An 18,773-nucleotide genomic window follows, 5' to 3' on the forward strand; every position below is an offset into this window, starting at 1 on the left:
GTAGGAGGTGACCTTCAAAAGTTCTTTTCACTTCCTTTCTAAGTTTTCAGACAGGTTTTCTAAGGAAACAAATTTCATAGGATTGTGCTGTCAGCCTGTCTTATTTCCTTAACAAGTTATGTAATAAACCATTAGACAGCTTTAATATGTCTAACATTTTCCTTACCACTGTCCTGGGTTCAGCAGTAGCAGTTATTTTTTCTCCTTCTTAGTAGCTGGTGCAACGCTGTGTTTTTTGCCTTTTGGCCTGGCAACAGCGCTGATAACACCATTGTTTTTAGTTACTGCTCAAATGTTAGGTAGGAGGGGAAGGGGAGGTTAGGTAGTTACTGCTTAAATGTTAGGTAGGAGGGGATGCCGGGAGGAAGCAGAGACAGGACACCTGACCCAAACTGACCAAAGAGGTACTCCATACCACAGCACGTCATGCCCAGGATGTAACTGAGAGTTACCTGGAAGGGCTAGTTCACTGCAGGGCTGGACTAGGTATCGGTCGGTCGCTCAGTCGGGCGAGTTATTGGTGGTGGGTGGTGAGGTGTTGTATCCTCTTCCCGTTATTTCTCTTAGCATTATTGGTAGCAGCAGTGATTTGTGTTATACCTTATCTCAACCCGTGGGAGTTACATTCTTTCAATTCTCCTCCCCATCCCTCCGGGAGTGGGCGGGGGGGAGAGGGGGGGAAGTAAAGAAAGGGTGGGGGAGGGAGTAGAAACTGTGTGGCTGACTGGGTTTAAACTGCGACAACCCCTCACTAAGTTGTTACACAGAAAGAAACGAGAAATAAAGCTTTGTTGACTTTACTGCTCATGTTTTCTATTTTGTTTGCTGGGTTTTTTGAGGGTGTGTGTTTTGGGTTTTTTTTTTGGGGGGGGTTGGTAGTTTGGGACTCTGTAGGGATCAATAAAGCATTCTGACAATTGTTTTCATTTACTGTCAATTCCTTTGTAAGCCCAGCCTATGATATGAATCAAACGGGGATTGTATAGCTTCCCTCTGGGGTCATCCCTCCTTTTGAATGGCTTCAAATAGCCTCTTAAATATTTCTTTCTGTTATTGTCTGTTAAAATTCATCCTTTTTAAGCTATCTAAAAATAAATGTTTAAAATCATGTTTGATCACCTTAAATACCATGGTTCTTCAGTGTTGTCTTCTGAACTCAAGCAGTCTGGTACATGTTTGGGCAGTTTCAAAAAGATCACTCCAGCTGCTTGTATAGGGTATGATGGTCAAGCTGCATCCTTCGTCACAGAAGTCCCTAAACTGGTAATAATTGTTCAAAACACTTCTTTATCAACTGTAGCTTGTATTTTAAGCCACTTTATTATGCATATGCCTTTAACATTAAATGCATTTTGGTGATGATTAAAGATCTGGCCTTTTTGTTATACAGATTTTGCATTACCCTACATTCTGCAGGGGGAACATCCAGAAGGCTTTAGGAAGGAAATGACTTCAAATGTAGTGCATATATACTTACATGTATGCTTTCCAAATCTACTTTTTAAACTATCTGCTGTCTTGATTTGTCTACTTTCGGCTTTCAGGGAAAACTTCCAGCTAGCAGCTATCTCAATCTGTTATAAGCCTGGGGAAGGCAGATAGCTTTTTCTCTAAAATCTGTCTCCCAGTAACAGTCTGAAAAGGATACCTGAAATTTCCCATTTAAATGTTACATTTTTAAATAGTGCAGAATATCAACATGGATAGTAATAATGAAATAAGCTAATGCATAAAATGTAGTCCAACAAAAGCTGGATTTGAGAATAACATTTTCATAAAGGTAGTGGCTTTAATGTAGAATAGTTGGGAATGATATTTTAGAGAGAATTCTAAGTTGTATGATATTTCACAAAAATAAACTATGGAAATTTGGCCTTCATAGTTTCCAGGTGTAGTAATACTCTTCCTAAGAAAACCCTTCTCAACAAGTTCAGTGTACAAATGTCCATGGGTATTCTTAATTTAGGTGAATTGATCCATTTTATATCTTCTTAGAGCTAAGATTCTAGAGTCAATGAGTCAACTTAAAAAAAATAAATCATGGAACATTCTCTTATTAACTCTTATTAACAGGAGGCATATTGTAAGAAACTTCATTTTAAGTGTTATTTTGAGATAAACAAGTGTTTCCAATTAAATACCCAGAAATCAACTGCATCAATTTGAAAACCAGTTGTTTGCTAAAGGTATGTTATTCCATTTGAGCTCTTGTGATTTAAGGTATGAAGAGACTACAATACTCTTCTATCATGTTTAATTTGTTTATTTGTTTTAATTTCAGAATAATTTTTTAAGCCTTTTAGTCTCCAGATGAGTAAATCTTGTGTACATGGTAACTCAAGATAAAACCAGAGTCATTCACCTGTCTTTTTTCTTTCTTAAAAGTTCTCTGAATCTTTCTCCTCCATATGAGAAACTCCTGCAAGATCTTATTCTCCTTATTTTTTTATTCCAGTGTAAGATGTATTTTCCATTTTTATTTTATTCTTTTGAAATCAAGAAAGCAACTGCAGATAACTGTGTGTCTGTCAGCTTGTGTGTCCCTGAAGTAGTCCTCAACAAACCTTGAGGTCTGAGGAAGCTCCTACATAACCCTAAACTGAACACAGACTCAGGAGTGGAAGTCCATTGACAGCTGTGTTTATGGAAGGCTTTTTCTCTTTTCACAGGTAGGTTAAGCCAATTATTACTTTTTACATATTTCTGTGTCTACCCAATTAATGGCACATAACTAACAGAGAATGCAGTGGATTAAAACTTTTGTTTCTGGAAGAGCTCCTTCAGCTGTTGTTCACTTGTTGCTTCTTTCTGTTGCATTAGCTCTCTGGATCCTTTGGTCACTCCCCAGCCATCTGGTTTTGACATTGAAGGACAATATGGTCTGCCTGAAGCAGGCTTCAGATTCTCCCAGTATTCTTTTCTTGCCCTAAAGAAAGAAAAGGAAAATCAGGGTGGTTTTCTTTCCAGCACCTTACAATAGTAAAGGAAATATGTCTTAAATGACCATTGCAGAGGGTCATCTAACTTGCACAGACTGACATGTTTCTCTATTTAGATATGGAAGTATGAATGAAAACATGCAATGAAATGTTACATGCTTAAAAAGCATCTTTTCATGAAGGAAGCATTGTAAGAAACTCACCATTAAGATCTGTTTTACAGTTTTCAATCTTACATGTCATTAATTACTTCCACATTAATCCAGATCAAATCTTCAGTTTAAAGACAGATGAGAATTTCTGCACTTCTCTTACTGCCCCTTCACCCCTTTCCCTCATCCCCAGTCAGATTTAATTCTTCAAAATTGTTTACACATAGAATGTTTACAGTAATATTTTGACCTACAAATCAATTAAGCCAGTCTGCTGCATGGACCAACACAAGCTTTTGCGAGGAGTATCTTGGTGTGCTCTCCAGGTCAGACATACATACCTTGCTCTGACCCAGGGTTTGGTATGCATGCTCAGGCTATTGCCCCAGCTACCATGTTTCTCAGAAGCTTCTGGAAAAAATCCTCTTTCAGGAGCCAGCTCCTCAGCTATTGCTCGGATGTGATATGGCTCAAATCCACAGCAACCTCCGATATAACGAATTCCTAAGTCATAGGCCTTTCTTGCATAATTTTGAATATCCCATCTGCTTACAATTCTTGGCTCCAAAGCTGCAAAGACATTAATATCTTAAGTTTCCACCATGTTCCATTTCAGCACAAATTTTCCTAAGAAGTCATGTTGTTGGAACACTTGCTCATTGTCTGCAAAACTGGTTGTAGATGTAGATACACACATTTGAACTGTGTGAGCTAGAATTAATGATGCAAACTTTCAGAAGTCTAGCTTTCAGATTCTGCTGTGCTCTGCTGGGCTATGCTTGTAAGCTTTTTTCACCTTGCAAAACAGCACCTACTATCTTCTGATACTAAGCTTCTGAAATACTTCTGATGCTTCTAAAACCAAGCTGTAATTCACACGCTTGCCATTGTGCCAGAGTTCTTAGCTGGAGCATTGGAGTACTTTCAATGTTATGTCCACGTTTCCAAAGAGTTCCTAATAAACGATCAATATCTGGGAAATATGATTGCAGTACTCTAATCTGTGAAAGGAGAAGGTATCAGCCTACCTGCAACAGCAATAAGCCTGCTTGTTATTCCTCAGGAATACTTAATACACTTTTTTCCATGATCAGCTAGTAGCAGCTAGTTGTTTCACTGACAGCTGGGATTTGTAGCTATTTCATAGTCCATCCTTTACTTAGTTATAATTCCAGCTGTAAGCAGATTGCTGCCTAAAGCCACTTTGTTCCTTGTGGAAAGTTATGTGTGTAGGTAAGTGAGGATGTAATCCTTATTTTGAGCCCTTCTCCCTGTTGCAGGTTGTGGTAAGCAGAGGGATTGATAACAGAGCTGAGAGGACTTGTGGGAAGAAAGGAACAGAAAATGAAAAGTTTAAACATACATCAAAGGGAAGAGGCACAAGCATGGCAGAACTGGAAAGAAAAGAAACCCAAAACCTTAAGGACTAGAAATACAGGAGTAAAGGAATGAAAATTCTCCCACGTCTTTATGCACATCTGGAGGTGATGAACCAAGATGGTTATCAGCCAAGTGCATCATGATGTCTGTGCACTGAGCCCTCCCCTGGGCAAAGGAGCTGTGGTGAGTTAGCAAGGCTCCAGCAACACATCAGAAAGGTAGGATTCTTCTCCCTATGTCCTTTCCCCAAAATGCTTAACATGCAAGAAGTTGATAAAAAGCAAATATACTCTACGTCAAACAGGCATTTAAGAAACAGGTTCAGAAAATAAAAAGCAGAATAAAATAATGAAATGTTCTTAAGCAGAAATTATTGATCTCAGAGGGAATGACAGGACAAAAGAAAAGTAGATGATGTAATATCAGAAGGATAAATAGATGAAAGCTGTATAGTAAAAGTAAGCTTGTGTACAGTCCTGCAGACATGAGAAAAGAGCATCAGAAGCACAATTCGTCATTGCATTGTCTCTCATATATCATTAAAAAGGTAATGCAAAATTGATACCAAAATGATCAACAGTAAGGAGGCAACACCTTGCACTCAAAGTAAGACAACTTAGTTACAAGCAACTAAACTTCATGGGAACAGTACAGAGTGCTTCCCTGCCTTCCTCATCACACACCCTGACACAATCCATAGAACCTAATGAAATCAGGTCCTGGGGGAGCTGGTGGAAGAAGTGGCTAAGCTACTATCTATTGTATTTGTAAAGTCATGGCAGTCTGGTCAGGTTCCCAGTGCCTGAAAAAGGGGAAACAGTGCACCCATTTTTAAAAAGGGAAACAAGGAACTGGGGAACTATTAGGCAAGTTGAGATGATCTTTAAGGTCCCTTTCAACCCAAACAATTCTATGATTATATGAATCGGTCCTTGTGCTTCAAGAGTGTAAGGACAGCAACAAGCTAATCTCTCTGATGAAACAGGGACAGACCCCACCATGAGAACTGGCCACATGAGAGATTTTGACTGAAAACAAGCAGTCTTTCATGAAAAGAAGCTGCCATATAGATTACACTTTGTGGGATTTTCCCCTTCCCAAAATTGACTAACATTCTATTTTCCATGCCTGTCAATGCATTTCTTGGCTTTATTCAGAATTAAACATCTATAGCTTAACAGTTTATGCTAGTATTTATAGTAAAGAGAGATTGAAATTTACATCATTTTTTTTGCTGAGAACTTTGTAACATGCTCCCAGGTTTAGCCTCTCTATATATTTACTCCTGAAATACTTGAGTATCCTTTGAATGTCTGGGACATTTCTTTCTAAAACATTGTTCTTGCTTAACTGGTGATATCTCAGTAACACAGAAGGGAAAACACAGAACGCGGGAAGAAGTTCTACAGATAATTAAATACTACTGGCATCTAGATGCTGGAGTTTGCCAATACAGCGTAACCAACACTTCCTTAAAGACAGATCTTGTTGGCCTATACGGAGGTTATGTATATGTAAAATATCTAAAACCCTGTTTGTGCATATTGCCTTCCACAAAACTCAGACCTAACTGGGTCAGTTTAACAATGATCTATCAAACTAAAAGTCTGGCATCAGGTGATCAGTTACTCCTTTTGGGTATGGAAAGCATTCACACACAGCCTTCTTCAACTGACTCATGCAGTTTCTAAAAGCTGAAATCTCATACAGATTGCTTATAAAATAGTATCCAAGAACCATAACTGCGCAAAGAGTGAATGCTTCAATTCACTTGATTACTTACTGCATCTGTTCTATACTTGTTTTGCTTGCAATCAGGAGTTACACGAAGGAGTGACTAGGATAAATGAGTTCCTAACACTTTCAAACATCCCAGAATATTTTCAGAACTCAGACATGTTATTATCATTTAATGAATGCCTCAAGCTCATGCTTCTTTCCTTCACGTATGTAAAGAGAGAATTAAAAAAAACAACTTCCTGAAAATCACATCTATCTTATTTTTTCTTTTTGCTACAAATTCAGATTTCAAATGTTTCAGTACCTTATTTTGTTGTCTGATCTTGAAAAGAATTGGGTATGATAACTGAAAATTAAAGCATTTTTCTAATCAATTTTAAAAAAGTTTAGGCTGATTTTGTCCTCGCATGTCAAAGAGATGTGATATTCTACCTCACAGGGGGAAATAACCCTAAATACACAAGCTTTATGTACACATAAAGCATCTGAATCTTTCAGTCTTTGTACAATTATTCCTGAGCATATATGTGTTGAATCCATCTCCAAACTGCTAAGCCATTTGTTAGCAACACCAAAGAATACATTCCGTTTTCTGGTTTCTATTCATTTCACTTACATTAGACAGTTACACGTGCATGACTGAACCATTACAAATGCAATAATCATGAACCTATATCCAGTTCTGCATATGCATTGTACATTAAATTCCTACACAGGTAAACATTATAGGGCTGGTGGGATAGATGTCACAACCCAAACACTGGGGTTTTCTTAATGTATTTGCTCTTGTTCATTTCTTTGGACTGTTCCTAGCTTTCCTCAACATAATTCAATAGCACAAGGAAGAGCTGCATTTTCTAATGGAGTTTAGGGTGTAGTAAATGCCGGACAGGATAATTCGGTTTCATCTTATTGCATAGAAGGACACCTTGCAGCTTCAGCAGTACTAAAAGCTGGTGGCGAGGGAGCAGGGGGAGAGAACAGGCACAGACAATTAAAACAAACAAACAAACTAAAGGAAACAAACAAAACAAAAGATACCCTTGTCTTACCAAAGGGAAATTCTGGAAGATCAATAAAACCCTGCTTTCCACAATCAGGTGTATGGAAAGCAAGTGGTTGGGACATCAGGTGGGCTTTCAGTTTAGCTGCCTGCAAGCCCTCTTTCATCAGTTTTACGGTTTCCAGGGAAGTATCTGGATCGAAATGGCAGTTGACTCCAACAATAGAAGCGCCTAGGAGAGGAAAATAGCTTCAAGTCACACTTCGCCAGGAAGTGGGAGGTGAAGGTTCTTAGCCACAGTGCTCCAGAAGCAGAACACTCCATCTTTACACTAGCATTACACCAACATACACCAGCATTATGAAAACAAGGCAGTTGGGCTAGAGCAAGCCTCAGCTCTCCTGGGATTGATTGTTCCATTTACATCTCAGTTGCACTCCTCTTTACCTTCCTGATGATAATGAAACATATTTCCCACCCTCATTACTTTTCTTATCAGTGCTTCATCAGTGAAGACTGGTTATGTACAGACACATACGCAAATAGCTAGCAGGTTCCTAACCCAGGTTCTGTCTTTGGATTTCAGTTCTAACTCCAAAGGGAAAGAACAGTTCAGAACAGACATAATAAACCCCTGCAGCATCATTCATCATGCCCTTGATAGATTTCTTCTGCCCTTCCCCTTGTTCTGCAGAAACTTGTTCTACAGCTTTTGATGAGCAAAAAGGTAAGATTTTTTCATCCTCTTATTCTTTCATCATGGGTTTGAACTGTGCTCCATGCATGTCTAGAAACATGAGAATCAAAGGTGGCTTTGGATTCTGCTTATGTTTCCATAATTTGCAGTTGGCTTTGTAACCAGATTTGAGTAGGTGAAGGATTTTGGTCTATTCAGTATCAGCAGGCCGCTGCTATTGGTTCCAGTAGCAGCCTGGTTAACAGGGATTTCATAGCTGCATTCTCATTCGTTTCTTATTTTTTTACAAGTCTCCTGTAGTAAAGTACACATAAAGACTTTCCTACATGTTCCAAACTTCATTAGATATAATTGGGAAGCTACCTGAGATACACATACATTTATCTCAATACTTAAGGACTTTACTTTGTTCCATACTTTTAAAGGGCATCTTGAAACAGGTTCTTACCAGCCTTTACCAGTTGGACAGCGCATTGTCCAGGTGGAATACCATGCATGTCTCCTTCTGGACCAATGCACATTGTAGCTGCAACTGGCTTTCCAGATTCTTTTAGAACTTCAACTGCCCAGACAGCCTCTTCAACATGTTCAAAATACTGAAAGAAATTAAAAGTAGACTACTCCTGTTTCTACTACTACTGCTTCTGAGATGAAGCATAAATACATTAATCCAGACCCCCAATTCACCAAATTCATGAGAATACAACTTGATTCTTTCCTGAGTTACAATGAATTTAGTTAGCGAGTTCAACTGAATTCACTAACCACACAGTTGAAAAAGGATTTTAAAGTCAGTAAGTAGAACTAAATAAAAAACAGTTATACTCTTGTTTCCTTGTTATACTTTTTTTTGTTAACCTCCCATACAGGAGGTTAATCAGGGATTAATCCCCCAAGAACTATTTTCATACAGAAAAGTCGCCTTAGGCTGGTTACAGTATAGGAGGAAACAGGAACTAGTCAAGATCACATTAATCTATCCTATTCATACAAGTACAGAATTTGTTTTGACTGAGGTAGAAATTCAGGTTTCAGGGTTCCTATTCTAGGATGCTTGCAGATGCTATTGTGCATTTAGAAAAATACCTAAAGCTATTGGAATAAAAGCATAACAAAATTTTAAAGGAGGAAGCAATAAATAATTGTAATCCTAAAGCAGACTAGACATATTGTAGTGACACTGTGACTGTTGAAGGCATGTGCTTTTTCTACAGATTTACCTCTGCAATTAGGAAGTCCACGTTCTTCTTCATAAAGACATCGAGTTGCTTTCGAAAGACTGCTTTAACCTCTGCTTTATCCTTGCAGTTTAAGTATGATGGTGTTTGACTGACTCCTCCAGCCACTAAAGCGTCACCTTCATTAGCCACTTCTCTTGCAATGTCACAAGCAGCTTCATTTATTTTCTGGCACTGTATGAATATAGATTATATCAGTTCTACCTGGTCAAAGATATCTGTGTAACTTCAGAGCACAGAAAGTACAAGAAGAGTCAAAATCCATAATGGCTTCCTCATATTCTTCTATAATTTAAATAGATTCTAAATAACATTGATCAGAAAGATCAGTGTCTTTCAAAAAAACCCAGCAAACACTAGGAAACAAATATCTTGCGACCTCTATATCATCATATTATCAAATACTACAAAAACATATTACCTTAATGCATCATATATGAATAGTCTATAAAAAGCAAATATTTAGTGTGAAGTGGAATTTTCTTTGCCTCTTATGAGTTAGTTATATGTGTGTGTGTATGTGTATGATTTTATTCTGACATTTTATGGGTGGAAAACAATGTGAAGTAATCTAAGTTGATTTGTCTTTTTTTTAACGTATTTTAGTATTTTGAGAATTTGCAAAATTTAAGATATAATATTAATCCAGAACTATTAAGGTATTTTTAAAAAATATATTATTATCTGATGTTAAATTTACCAGTTCAAGAATAGTAAAGGGAAACTTATAACTATACATGATTAATTAATCACCTAGACTAAAATCAGGATGACTTGAACAGCTTGTGAAGAAGAGGTTAAGCTGGAGAAAAAAAAGATTTTGGGAAAAGAATCACTATTTGTGATAGATAACAAGTGCTTATTCAAGCAGGTTTCTCTGCAGTCCATGGACTACTTAGAATGTACATAGGTTTCTTTCAGGTGAAGTTTCTCATGGCTGCTTCTAAAGACCCATCTGATTTTTAAGGTTATTGCTGACAGACTGTCTTCCATTTTCATTTGTGCTCATGTACACATTTGGGAACCCTGGGAGATGGAGCCATAAACCAGTTAAAGGCTTGAGGAACCTGCTTCTAGAGCTAGCAGTTAATCACTCTTTGAAGCTTTGCTGCAATGCATTCCCTGTATCAGGTGCTTTCACAGCCCTTCTTATAATTTTGCATGGCAGCAAGAGTTGCAGCATGGCTTGTTTCAGAGGCACTGTGTTTCTAGGACAACCAGTTCAGACATTTTGATGTTGTATATATTGAATGTGAAGGTGCAGCATTTCAAATACATTTGGTTGTAAGACGTTTTGGTCTGACCTCTTAATTAAGCCTCAAGTGTTTCCCTCTTGTCCAGATTGTTTAGATTTCTGGCTTGGGATATCTTCAAAGATATTCTGTCTTCCCTGATCCCTAGAGAATCTTCTCTGTTTTGCAAAAGTTGAAATAGACAATAGGACCAAAGGGGGAAGGATCAGAGAACATACTCAATGGCAAACTTTCTAGTCTCAAAGGAACTATCTAGAAATGCTTGTGCCAGGAGTCCCAGTGGAGCTGAGGCCTTCATGTGCTGAACACACCCAACATCATACAACTCCTTTGTGTAGGTGGTAAGAAAACACAAGCAAGGTACTTGTGTTGCTGTAACAGATTACCCTTACACGTAGGAAGGGGGATACTGACCACTGTGTATACCTTGGATTTTTAAATTGTTACTTTACTGAAGACAGGGCTCTAAAAACCATTCCATTCTCGTTAGGCACTCATTGTCAAGGATTCTTCAGCATTTTAAAGCTGGTTTTTGTTTCTCTGGATGTTAAAGCATTTGTTTTTTTTCACTGTGCTCTGTGCCTTTAATCCTCCCTATACAATTTGCATAAAAACTCCAACAAACTAATCTCTTCAGATGGAAAAAATACGATGTGGACATCCTCTTTCCTCTCTTCATTCTTGCTCTTTTCTTTCCCTTTTTTTTTTTTTTTTTCCTTTTTTTGTTTGTCTTTCTTGCTATTCCACACTTTGAAATTGCATTATCTGATACTTTGGTCTTCAAATACAGCCAAAACTGGTATGACAAACTGAAAACACTTGATAATGTCACTGCTAAGCCTTTTGAAATTAATCCATTTATTTCGTATCTCCATTAAAACAGAGTTTTACTCACACTTATTTTCTCAGCTACGTAATTGCCCCTGTTCTCTAGTTTGTCCTCACTGGCATAAAAGGTGAATGCCTGTAGAACAGTGGATCCAGCTCTGAGGAATTCACGGTGAAGCTGACGAACTACAAAGAATTAAGAGACAAAGAAGAGATGTTTGCTACAGTTATTACTGTTGTTATCCCAGAATTAAATGTTTATTGAAGTAATGTTACTGTAAGTAAGTGTTTACTAGAAGAGCCATCATGAGAAAGTAAAAGCAGTACTCCAGTCTGTAAAATTTCTTTCTTCTCCCTCTCAGAACATTAGGTAGAAAACTTTCTCCTTAGTTTTTCTCTGGTAAGAATGACTGAAGATTCCTATTTAGAAACTGATCAGTAGATTCAGTTTTGCATGACACCTTGCCTGTCTTCTACTTTCTGCAGTCCTTCAGCCCTCCCAACTTCATTTGAAAGAACTGCATACTGATGTAGGAAGGGAAAGCAGACATCTAACAACAGAACAAGTAAGCATAACAAGGAATAACAGACAAAAAGATCATAAAATGAAAAAGCCTTTTCTTAGTTTCTAGACTACAAAAAAGAAAACAGGAAAAAGTATTGTGGCAACAAATACAGGGGAAGATGGTATTTATACAAAAGAATACAGTGTTCAATTACCTTCTCCATTTTGGGTTTTCTATTTTTGTCCCCCTACAAAACTCTAGCTGAGTCTAGTCAGGCAAAACCAAAGCTGTTTTGCTAAGTAAACCCTTAATTAAAAGATGATTTCTTGCTCCATAAAAATGAATCAGAAAGGAAACTTAATCCTTCTCTTAAGTCTGAACACGATTTTACTACAGAGCCAAAGCTTCTTTTAAAAGATAGGTTGGCATTACTTTTAATGGACAAATTTCCTACGTTTGGCCTTTGGGAGCAGGCTTTGTAATGGTAGTTGTGCCTTCATCACTGTAAACAGTACATTGCAATTGCCACAGCAGGAACAGAACAGGAGATGTCAATTGATTTTATATATATACACCTGAAGAACAGTAATTTTAATGATTTCTAACACACTAATGGTCATGTAGAACAGATTTAAAATAGCAAGTACAGGAATAATTTATTCCCTAGATACCGTACACAGACATGAGAACATTGCGGTTTCTGTGGCAAATGTTTAGGAAAGCTTTCCTGAAGCCCTGGATTATTATATCTAATTGTCTACAGACAATCTGTGTCGTTAGGGAAATGCATGAATGTGTCATAAGAATAAAATTACTCCCCTTGACTGAAACAAATACAGCCTTCTATGCCAGAGAAGCTCGAGCAGCAGTTTTTGTTATTACAGTCAATCTGCATACATGCAAGCAGGTCTGCTTTCATTGAAAGAACAGTGTAGTGTCCCTTGCTTTTCTCTACTGGCACAGTACCTCATTTCTAATTTCAGTCTTGTTAAATCACGACACTGTGGCTTAACACAATGCTGCTTTTCCCAGCAGTCACAAAGACCTACCCAGGAACACTGGCTATAGCTTAGCTACATTTCAAAGAGTCCCTGGAATCAGCCTGAACTACCAGGGCTTAATTTCATATGTGCCTATGCATATTGGTCACTACAAAGCAACATCTGATCAGGCTCAGAAGAAGTATTTAGATCACATTTCTAAACTTGTCAGTCTTGAAAATTTCTCTCTTGTAATGGATATAATGGCCTTGAACTCACTCCCCCTACTCTTCCTTCCTTGCTGCATTCTCAGAACCTCCCTTCTTCTCCTTCCTTTCTTCCTTACGAAGGACAAAAAGTGTGGTAGTTGTATGGGTTTTACACCCACTGGCCTACCCAGTTGCTCCTTCTGCTCTTTACACCTGTTCTCAAAGTAACATGACCCTTTAGCATGCAGGAGCAAAAAGCAGGAGGCTGCACACTCTATGAATAGAACACATTTCCAATGAAGGATGTATTTATAAATAGCTTATGAGGGGCTTTCTTATAAAAAAATAAGTAACTATCTTACAAACATGAGCAATTATGTTCTAGCAAATCAGTAGCAATTCTTAGAAGGCTGGATTCTAACCTATGACTACTGATCACTTATTTAAAGCAAATCTGTGTGCCAATTTAGCCAATTCAAACCATCTGCAACTGTCTCTGTGTAAGGCCATGTCTTGCATTCCCCATAAACTGAAATCTGCACTTCCCGAAAAGACATGTGGAAAGCATCAAGGCCTCTTGATGTGCAAAATAAGTAAGCAAAGGGGAAATAAAAAGCATGGAGTAAGTGCTGTGACTTGTAAAATGGAATGCGTAGGGGCAGACGAAAGTAGAGCTGGTGAAAAACAGAGGTGATGAGATATTTCAGGGGGAGATGAGAGTCAGCAAATTAGGTCATCACCCTGTAAACCTGTGCTGGAGGTCTGCATTATCCAGGGCTGTCCATGACCCTGAGTTAGGCATGCTACACAAAGTGACACATGAAGGCCAAGAAAGATTATGGTGAATAAATAGTTAAGGTGTAAAAAGCAGTGTAATAGCGAGGGCTAAAATCACTCCCCTCCTTTCTCTCCTCTTCCTTCTGCCCCTGAATAGAGAAGTGACTGACCTGAAGGGGCAAACACTTAGAACAAAGAATTTTTTTGTTCTCCAGGGTATTCTGAATTGGCTTGTGGAATTAACTGCACATCACACTAGGGCAAACGCTTTCTTCTAATGAAGCCTACATAAAGAGATAGCAGTATCTCCTTTTGCATTACTTATGCTAAACACTGTAATCTTTATGCTGGAAGGCATGGAATGATAGCTTGTTTTGATTCCGACCACTTTGAGTTACTCCATTAAATTCTTATTGCAATTCTTAGCTTATTCTGAAGTTTATCATTCCCCATTTCACAATGGAGCCAGATATATTAAATACTCCCATTCCATTGTTTATTAAAAACTGCTATTTTCCTAAAAGAATTAATAAACAAACTATAGTAATTTGTAACAATATAGAAGTCCTAGAATGACTAGAACACAACAAAGCAATTAACAGGAGAATTCTTTTTCACAAGATACTTTAAATGATAAGCTGTATATCAGCTAAAGGGCAGACTAGACAAATTCAAGAGACAGAAATCACTGAATGGTGTTAAATACAAAGATACACTATCTGGGTCAAAAAGTCACTGCATTGCGAATTATTGAAGACTGGGAGAGCATTCTGGAGAGGTACCACTACATGTTTGCACTGCTTGTACTCTTTCTTTTCCATCCAACTGCTTTTGGCCAGCATTTGAGCAAGAAAAAGGGGTAAGGTCCCTGGAACTCTTCAAGGCATTTGAGCAAGAAAAAGGGGTAAGATCCCTGGAAGTGTTCAAGACCAGGTTGGATGAGGCTTTGATCAACCTGGTGTAGTAGAAGGTGCCCTTGTCCATGGCAGTAGGGGTGGAACTAGATGATCTTCAGTGTCTCTTCCAACCCTGCCTTTCTACGACTCCAAGATGAACATTTGGTCTACATAGTTTTAGGCTGTTCTTAACAGTGCAATTCTAACAGTGTCAAGTAACACTTCTATTTAAAAACCTACTATATCTTCCTATATATTTATTATTTAGTCAACCATGTTTACATTCACTACAGGATTATCATTTTCAAGTAAAACTGACCTGCTTCTGGGTGCTCTACAGTTGCTTCAGGAGTCCAAGGCCCAGCTTTTACGTATCCCCTTTTTTCAAGAGCAAAGACAAATCCTCCATCTCCAATCACGATTTCTCCAGCATCTAAGCGCTCTAGAATACCCTAAAGAAAGCAGGATGGCAGGTTAACAATTACAGTTCTTCAGGTCTGTGGGCTTCATTTGTCTTTGTTGCCATTTCCTGCATTTGCAAAGCAGACAAGTATTTGTGGGATACCAAAAACATCTTTGCCATAATAATAAAAGCAGTAAATTTCCTTCTTGAAATTCTCTTTAAAGAGTGATAGATGGTCTGTTTTAATATGTTCATATATATTATGTAAGATTTTTTATTAGTCAGTTTTATCCTATTCCAGAGATACAGTCCCCAGAACTAAAGCCAATTGTCTAATTCCATGCCTAGGAAAGTAAAATACCACCTCAGATTCCCCTGTAAACTACATGAGAAGCTTCTTAAAATGAAACTTGAGTATCACTGACCTTTTCATCACCTAATTTGCTCCTTCAGCCTCAGCACAAATAGGTTGTGACACAAAAAGGCACGACAGGTATCATAGAAAAGTTAAGCATGTCGCATTTGCTTACCAAATAAAACATCTCAAAATGCTGGCTTCCATTGTCTGACAGAGTTTTTACTGGCCTGGGTTTGCTTACCTAGACTTAAGAAATGAAAGAAAATCCTGCTTGTTTTGCACAGCCCTGAAATGTTCTAAGATGCCGAATTACAGACCTTACAGCCCCTGTGATTTACCTTGCTTCTGCCTTGAACTTGCTAATGCAAGGGAGTATGAGGCTTTTTTTATAAAATTAAAAAAAAAATATGAGAACAACATATAGTGGTTGCACCTAATACAGATTATTTTTTGTACTGTTTCCATTGCTTCATTGGCTTGTTCAAATTTTCTAAAAAGTACCTTACTATTACACTAAATAGAATTATGGTTGTAATACAACTGGAGAAATTAGTCCTATTTACTTTAAAAAGTGGATGAATGCAGACCTATTATATCAACAATGGCAGTGGGTACAGGAAAGGCGTTAATTAAAGGCAAGACTGAAATTTTCCTCCATAGTTATCTTTTCTTGGTGGCACAGTAGCATTTCAGTTGATGATACTTGAAAGAGAGGAAAATAGCAGCTTTGTGGATGTAGAGCTGAGTGTGATTTTAGTCCTGAGAGGAAGTGGGTTTTAATAATTAGCCTCCAACCTTTAGTAGATTATCTTTCCTGATAATTTCTCCTGCTTTAATTCAGTTATCTCACACCTTACATCCAGGAAAAACAAACACTGACAGCATCTCATGCCTTTAGATGGCATGAGTATGCTTTTCCGAAAGAGGGAGAACTGTATCAACTCTGCCAGTTCCAGCACCAAACAGAGTAGTGTAAGGCTACTTGGAGGCTACATAGCCTGGCTGAGAGGGTTGGCATTTTTGGCTCAGGCGCTGAAATGGCAGCAAGGTGGCAGGACTTCTATACACAGTGCTGCTGTGCAGATAGATGAGCTTGGACAAGTGCCAGCTTGCAAATATCTGCAGCACATTCCATTGTACATTGTGGACATGATAAAATACTGACCTGATTAACTTTATAACTTTAATAAAGTGTGAAAGCTTTTACCTTTCTTTTATCTTTCCTTTTACCTTATGACCTTTGAAGGCTCCTTCCAACCCAAACTATTCTATGATTCTGTGTGCCCTGCAGGAGCAGGGCAAAACTCAACTGGCAATACTCAATCTCCAAAACTCAGCAATTCTCAACATGTTTACCAGTCATGCCTGTATGTTAGGGAATTCTAATCTAAATGTAGATGTCAGAAGCTTTTTAAAGATTGTGTTTTCAATTAACTAATTTGCAGTTGTAACAATGCCTCAAATTGTGCCAGAGAAAGGCACCCAAGGGATCACTGATTGAGTCCCTGCTCCCTCTGCCTGCCAAGGAATCTTTTATAGACAGAGCCTGCTTCAGAAGTTTAATATACAGATGAGTGCAGAAGAAATAAAACCAAACCTTTAGTGTATAAGAAGCCTCAAGTTGTTGCTTGTTAGCTGAACAGTGAGTAATAGATACATGTTGACATCATATACAGGTATTATATTCACATGCGCTACAACTAACAGGTTTTCTTTTAACAAGTCACTTCCAGGATTTAACATAAGTTTTCCTTCACAGTTCTAGGTTTTTTAAACAAAATAATCTTCACTTCTGTCACACAGAAGCAACATAAGCCATGATCAAATACACCATAGCATCTTAATATGTGCTATACTGTGATATATTAAACCTAGTGTTGGGGCATCTAAGAGCAGGTGACAACTACAAAGCACAAGGTACTTAATAGAATCTTACTTTGTTGTTTCAGATTGGCTTAAAATAGAAATAAATCTTTTGCAAACTTTATTACAGGTCTGATGTCATCTCTTCACACCTTTTTTTACTTTATCTATACTAGGTAAAATACCATTGGCTCAACGAGCATATAGCTAGTGTAAGTTTAGCATCAGGATTGTTTTGTTCTGCCCCAAAGACCTAGAGCTGTGTGTTCATGTGTAATGCAGATCCAAATTTTACTGACAGGTGATCTGGTAGTACACAGATCTGATACTAATTAGCAAGAATTAGTACCCCTGAAAAGCTAACCAAGACTTTTTTGAGACATCCTTTCACTGCTTTTTGCTACCATACACTTCTTCCCATATCCTTGGGTTCTCTTACTCTAGATTTATATGCTACACATAAAAATTAGTAAAACCAGTTCTGAGTAAGAAGTATGCTATTAATGATAAAAGTGTCCTTCTGAATGGAAGACAGAATATGTGATTCCACTGACCTTCCCAAGCAGCAGTACAGGGTAGCAGTACTGGAAAACATCAGAGGGTTTGATTTAGACATTGTTCATATGTTTACCTTAATGGCCATAATGGCTGATGCCTAGGTACCTTTTTATACTGGCTTATTTCTTCAGCTAAACAAGGGTGTAAAAGGCATGCATATGTTGGATACTGTGCTCATACTACAACCATTGTTGGTATTCAGTTATATACATCAAGAGAAGAGCAGAGTTGGAAGGATGATGGAGGCAGAAATCCCATCCAGTGATGGTTAATGTTTAAAATACCATTTTAATATGTTGCAAGCACTACTCAATTTTCATATCAAACAATATTATGCAGAATAGTTTTGAACTTTGGTGACTCTAGTCTATGTGTTCAGAGAAATAAAAATTCCATTAGGTGTTACAGCATTAAATTCAATCTAATCTATCGAGCTCGTAATGGGGTCCAAACGTCTTTGATGGCTCCATGTTGAACAGGTGCGGTTATGGCTTTACTTTAGGTTTTCCCAATTTCGCCTTACCTGCAGAAATGCCCAGTGCCCTACTGGGAGGTTAACAAGCGCGGTTAGCGGCTGTGCCCGTTCGGAAGCAGCTCCTCAGGCCACCCATCCTCCGCGCAGACCCCCGGAGAGCCTCCGGGCAAGGCCCCGACAGGGCTGGGCTGGCGGCGTGGTGCAGCGGTGCCAGGAACAGGCCCAGAGCCTCCCGCCGCGCCCAGCAGCATCGCCGGGGACACCTCTGCAGGCGCCCACCAGTACACCCGCGCCGGGCAGCGGAGCGGGACGGGCCCACGGGGAGTAGGGAGAGGAGTGAGAATTACCCTTTTGCCCTGCTTCGTGGTCTTCCCGGTCGACAGCATCTTCCTCGGCCGGCTCGGCACAAAGCTCAGGATGCCCCGGACTCCCCGGCCATGCTTTTATAGCCCGGGAGGAGGCGGGCCGCGGCGGGCAGCGCTGCGGGCAACACCCCGCCCGGACCGGCCCCTGACCCC

The 18,773-nt window shown here is 38.8% G+C and overlaps 2 protein-coding genes across 3 annotated transcripts in view; one reads left to right on the forward strand and one right to left on the reverse strand.

Annotated features, from left to right (window-relative positions):
• Positions 1-2,245: 2,245 nt before the first annotated feature.
• On the reverse strand, positions 2,246-18,673 carry LOC133224912 (betaine--homocysteine S-methyltransferase 1). 2 transcript variants are annotated; one of them, XM_061376838.1, is made up of 9 exons: positions 18,603-18,639; positions 18,065-18,147; positions 14,918-15,050; positions 11,298-11,416; positions 9,132-9,323; positions 8,360-8,507; positions 7,264-7,446; positions 3,433-3,661; positions 2,246-2,926 (listed from the first exon to the last, which is right to left on the reverse strand). In XM_061376838.1, the coding sequence occupies exons 2-9, from the start codon at positions 18,065-18,067 to the stop codon at positions 2,752-2,754; spliced, it is 1,182 nt and encodes a 393-aa protein (XP_061232822.1). In that variant the 5' UTR covers positions 18,068-18,147; positions 18,603-18,639; the 3' UTR covers positions 2,246-2,751. The 2 variants fall into 2 exon arrangements, with proteins under 2 accessions (XP_061232822.1, XP_061232821.1); XM_061376837.1 differs by lacking the exon at positions 18,065-18,147 and having other exon boundaries at positions 18,603-18,673.
• The window catches only part of DMGDH (dimethylglycine dehydrogenase), a 44,089-nt gene continuing 43,971 nt past the window's right edge, over positions 18,656-18,773 (forward strand). The window contains 1 exon segment of the mRNA XM_061376834.1: positions 18,656-18,772. Within this exon segment, the coding sequence (XP_061232818.1) occupies positions 18,673-18,772 (100 nt within the window). The 5' untranslated portion in view covers positions 18,656-18,672.

This window comes from Neopsephotus bourkii, unplaced genomic scaffold, assembly GCF_033783945.1.
Source record: "Neopsephotus bourkii isolate Nb327-2 ecotype Australia unplaced genomic scaffold, CSIRO-AGI_Nbou_v1 NB_1740, whole genome shotgun sequence".
NCBI classification, from domain to species: domain Eukaryota; kingdom Metazoa; phylum Chordata; class Aves; order Psittaciformes; family Psittacidae; genus Neopsephotus; species Neopsephotus bourkii.

Coding starts and splice junctions, on each gene's coding strand:
- LOC133224912 (XM_061376837.1), bottom strand. CDS start 18,641: ATGCTGTCGACCGGGAAGACCACGAAGCAGGGCAAAAGG. Junction 8,508..9,131: donor TGGACTTCCTAATTGCAGAG/GTAAATCTGTAG, acceptor AATTTCTTTCAG/TATTTTGAACATGTTGAAGA. Junction 7,447..8,359: donor TGTCCAACTGGTAAAGGCTG/GTAAGAACCTGT, acceptor TTCCTCTCCTAG/GCGCTTCTATTGTTGGAGTC.